This window comes from Pipistrellus hanaki (assembly GCF_964339955.1).
Source record: "Pipistrellus hanaki genome assembly, chromosome: 15".
In the NCBI taxonomy this organism is placed as follows: domain Eukaryota; kingdom Metazoa; phylum Chordata; class Mammalia; order Chiroptera; family Vespertilionidae; genus Pipistrellus; species Pipistrellus hanaki.
In genome coordinates, this window is record NC_140517.1 from 26,334,523 (window position 1) to 26,350,385 (window position 15,863).

The 15,863-nt window shown below is 56.1% G+C and overlaps 1 protein-coding gene across 1 annotated transcript in view; it reads right to left on the reverse strand.

Annotated features, from left to right (window-relative positions):
• Window positions 1-917: 917 nt before the first annotated feature.
• The window catches only part of SLC7A5 (solute carrier family 7 member 5), a 37,589-nt gene continuing 22,643 nt past the window's right edge, over window positions 918-15,863 (reverse strand). The window contains exons 3-10 of the mRNA XM_084905620.1: window positions 11,741-11,846; window positions 11,034-11,078; window positions 10,457-10,580; window positions 9,511-9,614; window positions 8,754-8,850; window positions 7,288-7,437; window positions 4,674-4,851; window positions 918-3,463 (exon numbers count right to left, since the gene is read on the reverse strand). Of these exons, the coding sequence (XP_084761746.1) occupies window positions 3,408-3,463; window positions 4,674-4,851; window positions 7,288-7,437; window positions 8,754-8,850; window positions 9,511-9,614; window positions 10,457-10,580; window positions 11,034-11,078; window positions 11,741-11,846 (860 nt within the window). The 3' untranslated portion in view covers window positions 918-3,407. The remainder of the gene's footprint in view (window positions 3,464-4,673; window positions 4,852-7,287; window positions 7,438-8,753; window positions 8,851-9,510; window positions 9,615-10,456; window positions 10,581-11,033; window positions 11,079-11,740; window positions 11,847-15,863) is intronic.

The following is a 15,863-nucleotide window of genomic DNA, read 5'->3' on the forward strand; positions in this document are numbered from 1 at the left end:
GAATGGAACCTGAGACCCTCAGTTTGTGGATTGACGCTCTAATCACTGAGCAAAAGCCAGGGCCCATTTGGATATATCATTTTGGGGCCATACAAAATTACCAACTTAAGTTAGCCTGCTACCTTTGGTCAAACATTTAAGTAACTCACCCCTAATGCCTTAGCAGGGTCAGACCAAATGATTTCACAGGCTGTAATGGCCCGTGGGCCGGACGTTTTCCACCCCTGCTCTAGGTGGTACTTTCCGCCCAAGCTCATCTGTGGCTCCAATGCCTGGGAGTAGAAGCCCCCTCTGTGGGTACCCAAGGCCTCCAGGTCCAGCCTTCGTGTGCTGGAGCCCCTGGTCTGGGTTCAGGTGAGTTTCTGTGGTCAGTCCACTCATCCTCGCTGTGCTACCCCGACACCCTTCCCACACCCAGGTCCCGCCTGTCCTCAGGTCCTGGTCAAACACCAACATCCGGAATGGAGTTTGCTTGAATGAAGTGAGAGCTGTCCATGGGAGAGCTGGTGTGGCACTCAGCCCAGTGCAGCTTGAAACCAGATACCCAAGGAAGTCCTGGAAATGAGGAAATGTGCTTGCCCCTTCCTCCAGCCCAAGCTGGCATGTCTCCTCCCTGGCCTCCTGGGACTGGTCTTGGCAGCAACCAGTCACCTGTGTGCCAGTGGCCAAGCTCTTCCCACCTTGGGGCTTGGCCTCGACTTCCATGTCCCTTCTAAGAGGTAGATCACATAATCCCTGTGCGCCTTGCCTCCCTCTCAGCTGTCACCAGTGAGCATGCTATCAGGGGCTCTGGCAACCTTGTTCGGCCTCCAGGAGGCTGTGTCAGTGTGTGAGATAGATCAACCCTCTCCTGGGGAGTCACCCCCGGGCACGTTCCTACTCCCAATATTCGGAGCTGAAGAAAAGAACACGAAGGCCACCAGCAGTAATTATAATTCTGATCATTTTTTCTTTAAAAACAAACAATGTCCCACCCCATAGGAAAAACAGAACTCCCTACCCCAACCAGCCAAGTGTTACAGGTTAGCCATTAACACGGGAAGAGAAAGACACTGAAGCTGCGCACGTCGTTACAAGGTGGAGGTCTTCCGCCGCCGGGCCAATGGCAACGTCACCGTGACAGCACTGCCGTGGCGGGGACACCCACAGGGACACAAAGACAGCGACAACATGCCGGAGAAGCCAGGCTGAACTGGACTGCAAATAAATAAACATGGCGCCGACAGCAGCCTTACGTTAATGAGACCTTAGGACGAACAGCAGAACACCTGAACAAATGAAGCTGGTTACGCCAGGGTTTGGTTAAAAAAAATCAACTCTCACAAATGTGAACGCTTGGGACACGTGTCAGTAGTGGTCAGAAAGAGCCTCCCCAGATGCGCCCCTGGGCGACACAGGCCAGGAATCACAGAAGAGGCCCCATGCCAACCTCAGCAGAGGTCCCAGCCCCGACACTGGGGAGAGCCACACTTTAGAACTGCCTTTGACCTCTCATTGCCCCCTCTAGCCCTCACCTCCATGTGGAAAGGGAACCCTGCAGCCCCAGTCTACCCCTAAAGGGGTGACTTGCCTCAATTGCCCATGACACACTGGGGGTTCCCACCCGTTTGCAGGCCACCCTGGTTTCCCATATCCTGCAAGGCCACATCTACCCTCACAGCATCCCAAGTGCCCCCAGAAGCCCAGGTGGGTGGCAGCAGGCTGGATGGGCCATTCGAAGCTGAGCAATGAGGCCTGATGTCTGAGGGCTCAGTTCAACCTCCCTCTGGGAGAAGGTGAGTGGTCAGAGGCCAAGGCAGAACCCCAGCACCTACAATGGGGTCTAGAGGACTTGACCTTAGCTGATGGTGCTTCCCAGGCAGAGTGACAGCTCAGGAGAGCCAGCCTCAGCTGCCTCCCTCGGGGAACCACTGGAGTCACAAGGACAGGCCTTCTAGCAGCCTCTCTGGAGAGGAGGGCAGGCACGCTGTGGTGCGAGTCAAACCCCCCTCCCCTCCTGAGGGCAGCCTCAGGAGCAGGTGCAGAGTTGGGGCACTGAGGAAGGCTTGGTGTCCCTGCTGACTGGAATCGAGTCTGGAACAGGCCATGTCGGTGGCAGGAGGGGATGATGGCACCCCAGCCAGGAGATGGAAGCAAGTCCCAGTCAGCCCCTTGGGACTGCCATCCAGCCATGGAGGCCAACTCTGCGGACCCTGGGAGGGGCTGCCTTGGGGACCTGAATGAGAAGCCCAGCAGGGGTCTTGGCATCTGCCTTCCTGTCACATCTCTTTCCAGGCCTCAAGCCTGGGGCTTTGTCTGAGAGAACTAAAGCTGGCTCCCACACTGGGTGCAGCACAGGGCGGGAGGCCCTCCCCCGGGAGGTGCCCGGTCCTCCTGCCTTTGTGCCTTTGCTCAGGCTGCCATGCAGGGCAGGACGCACAAAGGCAGGAGCCCACAGCACCCTCAGTGACGAGGGAACAGCCCAGAAACCGGCCCTGCTCTGCTGGTCCTGGCAGGACCTCTGGGGTCATCCAGATGCTCATGACCTCTCCCCGGAGCTCCACCCAAACACCAGGCACAGGAACTGGCTCTTTGTGTGGAGCTGGGCTGGTATCAGACTCCTCTCAAGTCCTTTGCTCTCCAAAGATGGCTGTCTCACCAAGACTTTCTCTTCTTTTTAGGATTCAGGGAGGGAGGGATCGAACTCAGGTCTTTAAAGCAGAGACATAAGCCCAAGGTTAGTTTCCCCAATGTCACTACATTTACTAACAAAAAAACAAAATAAAATAAAATAAAATAAAAAAACCTAAAGAAGCCAAGCACACATCTGTCAGTGCAAATCTGAGGCAGAGTCTCAGTAGCTTATTGGCAGCTGGAGTGTTAGGCTCTCAGAATCACTCCTCCCACCTGAAGCTGGTTGGTGCTGGGGTCACACCCAGCGACAGGACCTGGTCCCTGAGGCACATCACGCAGCTGGCAGTGATAAGGAACAAGAGTCTCCCTACCTGCCCTCCCCCATTTCTTTAAAAAATAATCATCTTGGTGTTATCAACTTGACCCCAAAATTTAAGTTAAAAAAAAAATAATATAAAATAAGAAGGAGGAAAAAAACCCTACAAATAAACAAAGGTGGGAAAGGACAAGGGCCCAATATGGCAAAAAGTCCGCGGTCAGTCAGAAGGCTCAGCTTCTTCTCCGTTCAACATTCGTGCATCGCACTCTTGAGGAGGTATCGACAGAAGTTCGTCTTCTGGGACTAAATTCGTACCAGTTTTCACAGTGGCCCTGGCACCTGACCTGGTGGAGGGACGGTGCAGGGCGCTCAGCTGAGCTGCCTGGATGATGGAACGGGTCGCTTTTTAGGTGGGTGAGTTGTTTTAAAATGATCTTTGTGTATTTTCCATCAGCCAGCTTCCCGGCTCCTCTCTCTAGGTCTCCTGGGGGACCACTTGCAAGAGCTTCTGGCAAAGGACTGTCGTGGAAACTGCAGGAGAGAGGAGAGCAGTTACTCGGGGGTCGTGCTAGCATGTGCCTGGGGCCAGGGGCACCAGCGAGTGCCGAGAGCTGCAGGTCACCCGGCCTCATGACACCAGACCCCCAAGGTTGCAAGAGAAGCCAGAAACCCAGAACTTTATGTAAAACGCCCCGATCTGAAAATATGTACACCGGGCTCAAGGGGCTCCCTCCTGGTGGGCACCAGCCATCACTCCCGATTGGCCCACTCCCGATTGGCCGCAGAGGAACGCCTGATTCTCCCAGTGACTTTGTAGGTCACCCTGGGGTTGTGGCCAAGGGACTTGGCAACAGGTTGAGCACTAGCCCCGCCCACTGCCCTGCTTCAGAACCCTGGGGTCATGGCAGCGACAATGGGAAAATAAACCCCAATGCCGAGGGCCCTTCCCGAGTGTCCATACCGGGGCCACCGCCTGGCAGACACCCAGAAGCAGAATCAAGGCTGCCCGTTACTGTCAAATGACAGCCACGTGCCTGCAGTCCACAGAGGGAGTGGAGAGGCGGGTGTGTGCCAGGGGCCCAGATGAACACTCTGTGGGGCGTGATTTCAGGACACAGAGCCCATGTTAGGGCCTAGTGTGTGTTCTGCGAGATGATTAGTAGGGAGTCTAGCCTGGGCTGGCAGCTAAGGCCTGCTGAAATGACTGGCGGTGTTTCACATGTTCAAATTGGGCGGTTTCCTATAAAGTCACAGGGCAGGTAGCGATCAGAATCTGGAGAGCCACCAGGACATGGTGATTGGGGTGCAGGCTTGTAAACACCAGTGAGTGTGCCAGGAGCCGGCCATGTTAACAGCAGCCTCAGTACGGGCTCCTCAGCGTGCTGGTTAGTGGGCTGTGACCACGGTGCAGCGATCCTGCTTTCTCCGCCTCTGCCTTTCTGGGTCAGCCTTGTGTTTAGGCTGGCGACAGCACTGGGATTTCGTTACTTGGCAAAAGCGGCCTGGTTTTCTGGAATCCCTTGTTCTGAGATTAGCTGGTGCCATGCCAAGCTGAGCGTCTTATCCCTGAAAGACGTGGGCCAGACGTCACCGCTTGACACGCCAAGTGCCTGAACGCCTGGCTAAGGGATTAGGAGACAGCAGACAGCCCGTGGGGTGGGGCGGGGCGGGGCGGGGCGCTGGCGGACCTGTAGGGAGGAGAGCGGCCCCAGCTGTCGGGCTGCACTGAGGAGATACTCACAGATGCCCTGGAGGAGCCACTTGGGCTTGTTTTGCCACCAGACCCCGAGGAAGTAGACAGGCAGGCCGCTGAGGATTATGGCAAAGCCGATGCCACACTCTATGGGGGTCTTCCAGAAGGAGACGGCGATCAGGAACAGGCAGGCCAGGATGAAGAACACGGGGAGTGCCAGGTTCACCTGGGGACAGAGGCAGAGCGATGGGCATCTGTTGCTCCCTTCCCACACCTCCCACGTCCTGTCATCACAGTCCTGTCATCACAGTCCTGTCCACTCCGCTGAAAGTGCTGCGTCCCCACCGCCCTCCTGACCTCGATGGAGTCATCTTCCCCATCAGGCCCACTTAGATTCTCCCATGGGACCCCCCGGAGCACACTCTGTGCCTCCTGCCCAGAGCCCATTCCTCCCACCTGGTCCAAGAACGGTTCCGACCTCCCAGGGCCGTCATTCGGGCCTGTCTCCCTCTTCAGCATTTACCAGTCTGACCTGCCGGCTGGAGACTCCGGAGACCTGAAGCCTCCCCTGTTCTCCGTTTCCTCAGCACACGGCGCCAGGCGGTAATTACCCAAAGCACAGCCGGAGCCGACAGTAATCGCAAACAACCCTCGAGGCTTCCCAAGGTCAGGGGCTGTGGGCCTTGCTGGTTCCCACATCACAGGGCAGAAACCCTGGCCCAGCACCCGCCCACTAATGTCACCCAACGTGGGGGCACTTCTGGGAGGATTCTGAATAAGTGAGGGGCATCTGCCTCCTCAGAGAGCCTTTGTGCGGAGGCTGGCTGCGGTCTGCAGAGCCACGGGCAGACCAGCCACAGAGGCGACCCTGCCCCAGCCCACTGGCTCCAAGGACCATGTCCTGCTTCTGCGTCTGGGTGGGCTTGTCTACACACAGACTTGGCCATCGGCCCACACGCTGCCGATGAAGGGCAAGCGAGAGTCCCACCTGGTTAGCCCACACTGCATGCCCCAGCCCAGGCTAACAGTGAAACAAAGCCCCACTGAGTGCCCAGGATAACACGGGGACAGAGCCCACCACAGGCACAGGGGACATGGAGATTTAACCCACCATGTGCCCAGGATAACATGGGGACAGAGCCCACCACAGGCACAGGGGACATGGGAGAACCCGTCATGTGCCCAGGACAGTATGGGGTTGGAGCCCACCACAGGCACAGGTAACATGAAGATATAACCCACCATGTGCCCAGGATAACATGGAGGTAGAACCCACCATGTGCCTAGGATAGCATGGGGATGGAGCCCACTACAGTAGAGAGCAAGGTGCTCAGGGCACTAAGGTTGCTCTGTTACCCATGAACCTCTTCAAGGAGTGGAAGCAGACCCTGCTGGCCTCTGTGGGACTGCTGGGTGGGGCAGACAAGGATGTGGCCCATGGACAGGTGTCTCTAGGCCAAATGCCACAAGGAACTGGGCAAGGGACAAGAGCCAGTGGCCACCACGAGTTCCTCCCTCTCCTTCTCTGACATGCTCACAGCCACGTGCTCACTGGGCTTCTCCAGCAGGAGCGTGGCTTCTCTGGCCACGCTTTTTGAGAAACAAGGTCACCCTTGGGCAGCTGTCCCCGAGGAGAGGTGCATTCACCTTAGGCCAGGCCAGCTGGCCCCTCGGGCAGTCTAATGCTAAAACTCCTCCATTCAATGAGGCAGAGCTGGTCTTGGCCGTGTCTACACCCTACGGGCTCAGATGTCATCTCCCACCCACCCCAAATGGTCTCCCCCTCACACCCTTGGTAGCACCCCTTGAACACACATGGCCCCTACATCTCTGTCCACATGCCCTCTTCTCAGGATCACCCAACCATCCTGGACAGTTGCCCCCTGGACAGTTAGGCCCTCACCCTGCCCACCTGTCTGCCCCACAGTGCTCATCACCTGCTCACTGGGCACTTACTAGGTTTCTTATTTATTGCTTCTTCCTCATTAGAATATAAGCTCTAAGAGGGCAGGGATTGGGAGGGTTTCTATTTTGTACTTTGATGAACCTTAGAACCTGGATCACCCTCTTGAGAGGTACTCAAAAGGTTCCCAAGAAACAGGCATCAGCGGAGTTAATTACCCTCCATACTTGTTGAGTTTGGAGTACGTAGTCCCACGTTTACCTTGGCTGACTCACACACCAGGATCCTCTCTACAGCAGTGTTTCCCAAACTTCTCTTATGATGAGAATCACCTGGTGGAGTTGTTAAACTACAGATTCCCGAATCCCAACTAAGAAGTGCTAACCTAGAATTTTTGGGAACATATAGGTAAAATTGTATACTTAACTAAGACAGAGCACTAAGTTAAGTATACGATTTTACCTATATGTTCCTTGGGATTCAGGAACCTGTATTTTAAAAACTCCACCAGGTGATTCTCATCATGAGAGAAGTTTGGAAAACACTGCTCTACAGGAGTCATCCTGACCCCTGGGTCAGAGGGAAAATGGCAACTCCAAGAGGGATGGTGGTTTGCCCAGGCACAGGCCGGGAGGGGCAGAACCAAGAGGCTGTGCAGAGCTGGCTCCTCACACAGGCTGCCAGGGACACCTGAACCCCGTTTCTCCAGCTCTCGAGTGTGCACCAGACCTGGGCCGCCCACAGTGGCTGGGCCCTCACCTTGATGGGCCGCTCCAGCTCAGGCTTCTTGTATCGGAGCCACAGCATCCCGATGATGGCCAGAGCCACACACAGCCAGTTGAAGAAGCTGAAGAAGTTGATGACGGAGAAGATGTCATTGGAGAAGGCGTATAGCAGGGTCATGAGGCACTGCAAGCAGAGAGAGGGGGCAGCGTGAGCCAGGAACAGGACGGCCGGAGGATGGAGGCCACCGGTGCTGCGATACACCTGTCTGCACGGGCTGACAGCACTCGTGCACTCTTGCTTTAAAGGAAGACCTAGTTTGAGCAACACATGAGTTCTCAGAAAGCAAAGGCCCCAATGAGAGGGGGAAGGGAACAAAGGCCTAAACCCTGTACCCACTGCAGTGTTACTTGTAGAAGCAATGACTGGGAACCAACTAAGTATCCATCACAGAGACCCCCCCCGACCCCCAAACCACTGGGCACCCACAGGAGTTTCAAAACTGAGCCTAGGCTCTGCATGGTTTCAAACGTGTCCTGGGACCACCGCGAGGCGAAGCTTAGCCCTCTCTCCTTGGGCTACACATACTGACTCACTCACTCCTAACAAACAGAATGAGACAGAAATGACAAGTGTGGCCCCCGAGGCTAGATCATAGAAACAGGGGCGCTTTCTCCCGGCTCTTCTTCTTGGCTCCCTCATCCTGGGGCAGCCAACTGCCTTGTCGTGGGGACACTCATGCAGCCCTGTGGACAAGCCCACATCCTGAGGAACCCGGCCTCATGCTCACAGCCACGTGGCGGGAGTGGGGGGCATCCTGGAAGCCCCTCCTCCAGTCCTGGCTGAGCCTTCAGATGGGACGCAGCCCGAACACCATCTTGTTACCACCTCACAAAGGACCCTGAACCAGGGCCACCCAGCTAAGCTGCCCCGGAGTTCCTGACTCACGGAAACTAAGCGACAGTGAATGCTTTCCGTTTCAGCACTAAGTTTTGGTGATTTGTTGCAGAGCAATAGAGAATGAATAAGATGTTAGGCAAGCTGAAGGGAAGCACACAGGATGTGATCTCACTAAAAATCGCACGTCTGTTAACGTGCCTCAGAGGCCCAGAGGCACGGAGCATGCAAAGCCGCCTGTGAACCGTGGCTCCCTGGGAGAACAGAGCTTCTGCTCCACAGATGCCGGACCGTGTGAAGTTTTTTTTTTTTAAACTACTGTGTATTATTTTTGGAATTAAAAACTTAAACCAGTGTCCTTTGTTGTTTGTTCAGTAGAGCAGGCAGCCAAAGGCACAACACAAGGAAACAACGCTCTGCTAACTTATCTGCATCTCAGTCTCCGCCTGGGTCTGCCGTCTGGTCACACCAGGCCAAGGTGGGAGGGTGTCAGGCAGATGGACCTGCAGCCTCACCCCTGCCCCAAAGGACACCCCAATCTTGCACTTTAACCCACTAGCAATCCTCCAGGAGAAGGAGGGCATCGGATGGTGCTGCCAGCTTACCGTGAACAGGAGAGAGGGCATGGGCGTCAGGAGCTGCGGGTGGATCATGGAGAGTACGGAGGGCAGGTGGCCCTCCCTGGACCCCACAAAGAACAGCCTGTGAACAGAAAAGCAGGTGGTCTGCCTCATTGTTGAGCACCCCGGCAGGGGCCTCTTGGTCTCCCTGACCCACTCAGAGGCTTGCTCACCTGCAGTCCCCTCCCCCTGGGCAATGAACCCAGTCTACAAGGACACAGCAGTTGTGTCACTGCTGGGCAGGGGAGAGTCCCTGGTTCCTTTACTTCTGTATTACATACATGTTTTTCTATTACTCAATATAACAAACAGACACAACCTTTAAAGCTCATGTTAAAAAGCAGCATGCAGCTGAAACCAGTTTGGCTCAATGGATAGAGCGTCAGCTTGGGGACTGAAAGGTCCCGGGTTCGATTCCGGTCAAGGGCATGTACCTTGGTTGCAGGCACATCCTCAGTAGGGGGTGTGCAAGAGGCAGCTGATCGATGACTCTCTCTCATCGATGTTTCTAAACTCTCTATCTCTCTCCCTTCCTCTCTGTACAAAATCAATAAAATATATTAAAATAAATAAATAAAATAAATAAAATATACCTATGTTCCTCTTTCTCTCTTTAAAAAAAACAAAAACAAATAAATAAATAAAAAGCAGCATGCAACACTGGCTCCCAGCTCAGCCTCCCTTCCGGTCCTGCCCCGGCTCCCACAGAGCCGAGTGTGGGAGCGTGGTCCTGGGAGCTCACCTGGAGGACGTGAAGAGGGAGCCGTTGACAGAGCCGAAGCAGGACAGGCCCACGAAGACGGGGATGATCCAGGACATGACGCCCAGGTGGTAGTTCCCGAAGTCCTAGACAGATGCCGCACACGAGTGAGCCCGGCCCAATGCCCAGCACACAGCCCAGCCCAGCCCCAGCCCAGCCCAGCCCACTGTCTGCACGCGTCCCGCACACTCCTCACGAGGATCCTGCACAGTGATCCCTGGGGTCTGGATGTGAAGGCTGTCCCAGGGACAGAGCCCTCTTTAGAACAACACTGGTGCCTATTCCTCATCCCCACACACTGGCGCCTCTCGCCCTGGCATTACACCAGGTTGCCCAGGTGCCCGGCCTTCCCCCTGTCCATGTCTGCTCTGGGGGGAACATGGCTTTGTCTCTGGCCGGGTCCCCATCGCCCGACCCAGAGCAAGATTCAGTGAGGATGTATCCAGAAGGAGGAATGGGTGGGTGCGGACCCTCACCTGCTGACATTGCATGTGAGGACACCATGGGAAGTGAGCCTGCAGGGTCCCGCAGGACATTCAAAAGCCGGCTCATACTACTTAGGGCCCCACTGTGGTGCGGGAGGCTGACAAGCATGGGGCCTGGGGATGCCGCTCTCCCTGCTCTGAGCCCATGTCCAGGACGCCCAGCAGAGATGGCTCAGGATGCCTGTGGGCGGCGGGTGGAGAAGGCCACCCAGCCTTTCATCCCTGTGCTTGGGTTCAGGCCTCACTTACAAGGACTGGACCTTCCACATCACCAGGCCCCCCCCGCCCCGCTTCCTGTCTTGGCAGAGCGCAGCTCAACCCCTCCACACAGGAGTGGTTTGCAGCCCAGGGGCCTGGTCTGCTCCACATCACAGGCTCAGGGCGACAGGTCTGGGTCGTGGTCTCCCGGCAACCTGTGCAAACACTGGCAGGTGGCATCTTACCACGGCCACGGCCTCTGACGACAGCATCTGCTCGGTGGACAGCGTGGTGAAGTAGGCCAGGTTCGTCAGCACGTACACCAGGGTGACGATGGGGAGGGAGATGATGATGGCCAGGGGCAGGTTTCTGGAAGGAACAAAAGGGCACATCATCAATGTGCAGCTCCTGGCGGAACCAGCCCCCACGGCTCTCTAACACCCAGGTCTGGTCCTGAGCCTCACTGAGTGGGGGAGGTGTGACAGAGAGACTGTTGCCAGCATCGGTCCCTGGCACTGGTCACCAGCTGGAAGCTGGCTCCTGGGTCGGGCAGCTATGAGAACCTGGATTAGTGAGACTCGACCCCGGTCTCAGCTCCCCATCCGTCAAATGGGCACTACTGCTTATTCTAAGGGGAAATCTTGTTCAAGGTCACACAGTGCCACCTCAGCCCAGCTTGATCCTAACCCGGGGCCCCTCCCGGAAGGCCCTGCACTGCTTCCATCTGAGATCGGGCTGAGCCCACGGGTGAATTCTTAGGCTGAACCGACTTCTTCCTTCTCTTAATGAAAACAAATCAAAAAAGTCTGTTCACACAGGTACCTGTAGGGGTTGATCATCTCCTCTGTGACAAGATTCAAGTAATTCCTAGAAGTTAGAGAGCAGAGTTTTACTATACATTCCTCCCAGAGTCCTAGAAGGAAAAGAACAGATTCCTGGGGGAGCCCCACCACCTGGGGCCCCTCTAGTGAGCAGCTGGTTAAGAGCCCAATCCTGCTCCCTTAGGAAAATCCTAACCCCTGCGGGCCTGTCCCCTCAATTGGCCCTGCCCTCTCTCTGACCCGCCTCCCAGCACCTTCACCACCTGCCTGCCCACCACACGGATGGCAGCCATTCTTGTGGCCCAGTATAATCTGGCTGGAGAGGGGCCCATTAGGGACCCAGCAGGAAGGAAAGTGTAGGGGGGAGGGGGGAGCGCACGGAGGGGAGCTGTAGGCAGGCACTCTGCTCCTGGTGAGGAGGAGGCCGAGAACCACCAGGCCCAGCCTTTTGAGCTCAAATGCTTCTCTCCTCAGCAAAGGCTTATCTACAGGATCACCCTCCCAGGAGCCAGACACGGGAGAAAAGTGCAGGCTGCTGTGCTGTCCTCCGGGCTTTTTCCAGATGCGTCGGGTTCGAGCAGCTCTGAGAGGCTCTCCTGCCACTCTCTAAAACTGCCCCCGGGAGTGGTCAAGAGTCAGATTTCTGGACACCTCAGGGCCGGCTCCTGTGCCCCCAAGGCCCAGGGACCCAGCCATTCTGGAACGTACCATCCCCCGTAGGCAAAGAGGCCGCTGTACAACGCCAGCACAATGTTCCCCACGTTCAGTTTGGTGCCTTCAAATGAGAACTTAGGATCCAGATTGGACACGTTACCTGGCAAAGGTCAAACAGACAGAAAGGTATGCTGTGTTAGAGAGTGCTGCACAGGGGTCATGCGGCAAGTTCCAGAATGTTCCTGGAGCAAATGACAGTAACAAACAGAAATGCTGGGGTGAAAGCTTTCCACGGTTACAAATGAAATGCACCTGCTGAGCCACCGACGCACACATTCCTGACTCTCCCTGGGGCCGGGAGCCCTAGCAAGGTGAGCATGATCTTGCCGTGACGTGGAGGAATGTAGCCTTCAAGGGGCCCCAGTCCATCCGAGTGGGACGGCAGCCCAGGCAGATGCAGGAACACGTCAGGAGGAGGGACCAGTCCTGTTCACCTCAGAGCGTGGTCCCTGCAGACCCAGTGACGTGAGCTGCAGGTCAAGGGGACTTGGGTTTGAGCTTCACTCCAACCCTTGGTGCCCAGAGAATCAAGAGCTGCTAAACACAAACCAGGCTTCTCGTGTGTGCGATGGAACTCTTGAATGCCACCTCCTCATGGCGCCCTGAGCACAAAAGACCCGAAAAAGACTTAGAGCCTGGAACATGGCAGGGACTGAGCTGAACAAGAGGACAGTGTGGGCCAACGGTACCAAGATGCCAGGATACTCGCTTCCCCTGACAGTGAAATGTGAGCCTTTTAGACGAGGGTGTGTGTGTGGTTGGAGGGGGGTGGGGAGCAGATTTCAGCCCTGGCCTCAATCCAGATCATCAAAGCACTGCACTGCGCAAAGGCGCCAATGGGATCGGAGGCTCCATATGGAGGTGGGGTCTGGACAGCTCAGTCCACTTCTCTGCTGATCATTTCTACCTGTAATGGACAGGTCCCCACATCCCATGGCACTGTAGTCTCACTGTTTTGGGGCATATGGACACACAAACCCAGGTAATCTGCCCCATGGCTCAGCGAGGTCCACATGTGAGCTTCTCAGGGCTGCCCTGGCAGATGACCAAAGACCCTGGGGCTCAAACAGAGGCTTCTCTTCCAGCTCTGGAGACCAGAAGTCCAAAATCCAGGTGTGTCCCAGGGCCACGCTACCTCAGAGGCTCTGGGGGGATCCTCCCGGCCTCTGCCAGCTCCAGGGGCTCCAGGCATCCTTGGCTTGTGGCTACATCACTTCAGGCTCCGCCTTTCTCCTCACACGGCCTCCTGTGCATCCACTCCCATCTCTTATGAGACGACGTGTTGGGTTTAGAGCCCACCCTAATCTAGGATAGTCTCACCTCAATCTTTACTTTGAGTACAGCTGAGTGTTTTCCAAATCAATGCACATTCACAGGTTCCAGTGGACATGTGTTTTGGGGGTCCCCATTCAGCCCAGTACAGTAGGCGCTGTGAAACGTGGGTGCCTCAGAAAGGTCCCTGGCTACCCGGAAAGTTTCTGGCCCTTTCTGAGTCCCAGTTATATCATCTGTAAAATGGTCCAGGAGCACTTAGGCCTGGAAAGACTCACTCTGTGAGGAGGGGCCAGCCCATCAGCAGTGCCGGCAGACTCTTGCCAGGAGTCAGGTGGCTGGCTCTCCACCCACTGATGAGGGTCAACTGGGCCATGGGTTTTTAGTGTCTGTCTCCCCTGTCACAGGCATGCACCTTCCAACAGCAGCAAAGGCGCCAATGGAATTGGAGGCTCCAGGTTGCCTCCTGACCACTGATGCGGAGGGAGCAAGTTGAACTCTTGGTAAGGAGCAGACGGTTAGTTTGGGAACTGTTTCTCATCAAGTCCTGTGGCTTCACATGTGAGGGTCTGTGTATCTGTGTCCCCACCCTGCTGAGAAGCACTGGCTGCCCAGGTCCCACTGGCCCAAGGCCCCAGAGGTGCTACGTGAGTCAATGTCACCACTGTCCAGTGGTCAGCAGGTTCCTGGTGGGGCAAAGGGGTTAGGGGAGCCCGTGGGGGCTCAAGGCCTCCAAGGGAGCCTATGCCTTCCATGAGGGTGACAGCCCTGAAACAGGACGGGGTGACAGCATGTGAGGTTTGCAAAGGGACCTGTGAAAGGGAGGTTCCTTACAACCTGTCATTTATCTAATTGAAGGCTGCACTTCAAAGCAGCACTGATTTCCCATGGAAAACACTGCGTGGGGGTGGGGGGGAGATGCTGGGAGGGGTGCTGTCTAAGGGTCCATCTTATCCTGGACACTGAATTCTGTCCCAGAGCTTATTTGTCCCAGCCCTACAGGTATGCTCAGGACTTTAATGAGCCTGGGATCCACAAACTCCTGTCACCCTGCCTATGAGGCCATGGTCTTGTGACCAGAACACGCTCCAGGGTAGTTGGCACCTCATCCTTGAACTGTCATGCTGGGGACTAGGCTTCCTGCTGTGCAATGGTATTTCCCAGGACTTACAGCTCCATTTTGCAGCCTCTAAAACCCCAGGTAAATAAATACTACTAGCTGCTCCAACCAACGCAGATGGAAGCATCTCACTGGGCTGTACCTGAGGCCTCAGCCAGGCCCCTCTCAACCAGCCCATGATGCTTCCATTCCTAGGACAGGCATGGCTGGGGTTAACCTTTCAGGACCTCCCTCAGTTGTCCACAGCCTCACTCCCGAAGCCCTTGGAGGAAAGCAGATGTCCAGCACTTCCAGTCCCTACCACCTTGAGCTCGGCCAGCAGACCTCCCCCTTCTCTCCCGGAATGGGGTGGGGTGGGGTGGGTGGGGGGAGGGCTGGCAAAGCTCAGTCAAGGATTCAGCTAGTTTGGAACCCAATCAACCTGCTACAAGTTCCCGAGCTGGCCTTTGCCCTGTCACCTCGTACGGGCACAGCGTACCGCACTGAGGACCAGGGACGGAGGGGGAATGATCTGAGTGAACTGCTGCAGAGCTCCTGGGTTTGCTCAGCCTGTCTCTGCTGGATTCTGGCCCAAACCAGAGACCCACAGCTCTACCAGGCACCTGACCAGTTGCTGGCTGAGCATGCTGCCCCCTCTCACTGGGCGCCACGGAGAGGGCGCCAGGTCTGCTGGCTCCACTCAGCACTGGGCCCGGCCCCCATGGGGCTGGCACAGCCAGGAGCTCAGGGATGATGGCTCAGGAGTAGCGGCTCTGCCTGCTCTCGCCTTCGGGCCTGAGGATTGCCTGCCTGTTCCTAGGGGAGCAAGAAGCAAGTGAGGCAGTCATACCTCCACTTAAGGATGTGCATTAGCAGCTGCTCTCTGTCCCGTGGTCCCCATAGAGGAGAGACCGGAAATGGCACCTTCTCAGAGGGAGGGCAGACTCTGGACTCTATACAGCGGTTTTCAACTGTCCACCCATCCCAGCAACCAGGGCACATGCAGTGACGTGTGGACACATTGGGGACTGTCACGCTGACACCCCACTCAAGATGACGCAGGGCAGATGCTTGGCCCATGAGCCACCACTCCCCAAGCCAGAGCAGGTCCACTAACTGTTCCCAGTCATCTTTCTCATGGACCCCAAACTGCGGCGCAATCTTTGTTTCAACACAGAGCTCCAGGCACACGCAGACACAGATGAATGACTCACAGTTCCCCCACTTGAGCTCTAGCCTCACAGCCCCTCCTCCAGCTGTCAACTGGGAAGGCAGGGACAGGAGCAGTGCAGGACCTCCCGCAGGGACCAGGGGCACAGGGGTAGGATGTCGATGGCTCCTGTCACACAACAGTCCCCTGTGCCACCACCTCTTTTCTGGGGGCTTTTCTGCAACCTCAAAGCCGCCTCTAACTTGCATTTCCCACCCCAGAGAACCCTGCACCTCAGCCTGCCTTCCTCCTCCTAAAATACAGCCATTAACAGCATCTCCCAGGAGGGCCACCAGGAATGAGAAAACTAACAGCCAGACACAGGGCCCTTTGGCAAGTTGCAATGTCACAGACTGTGCTGGGAACCAGAGTAATTGGGGTGGGAGCTTTCAAAAGGCCCCGGGGAACTGATTTTAGAGAAAACCAGCCCACATTACCGACACGCAGACACCGCCATGCATCATAGCCCCGGGAACGGGGAGGAAATCTCCCACGCTCAGAGAAGCTTCCTCAATAGAAGAAGCCTGGGAGGGCAC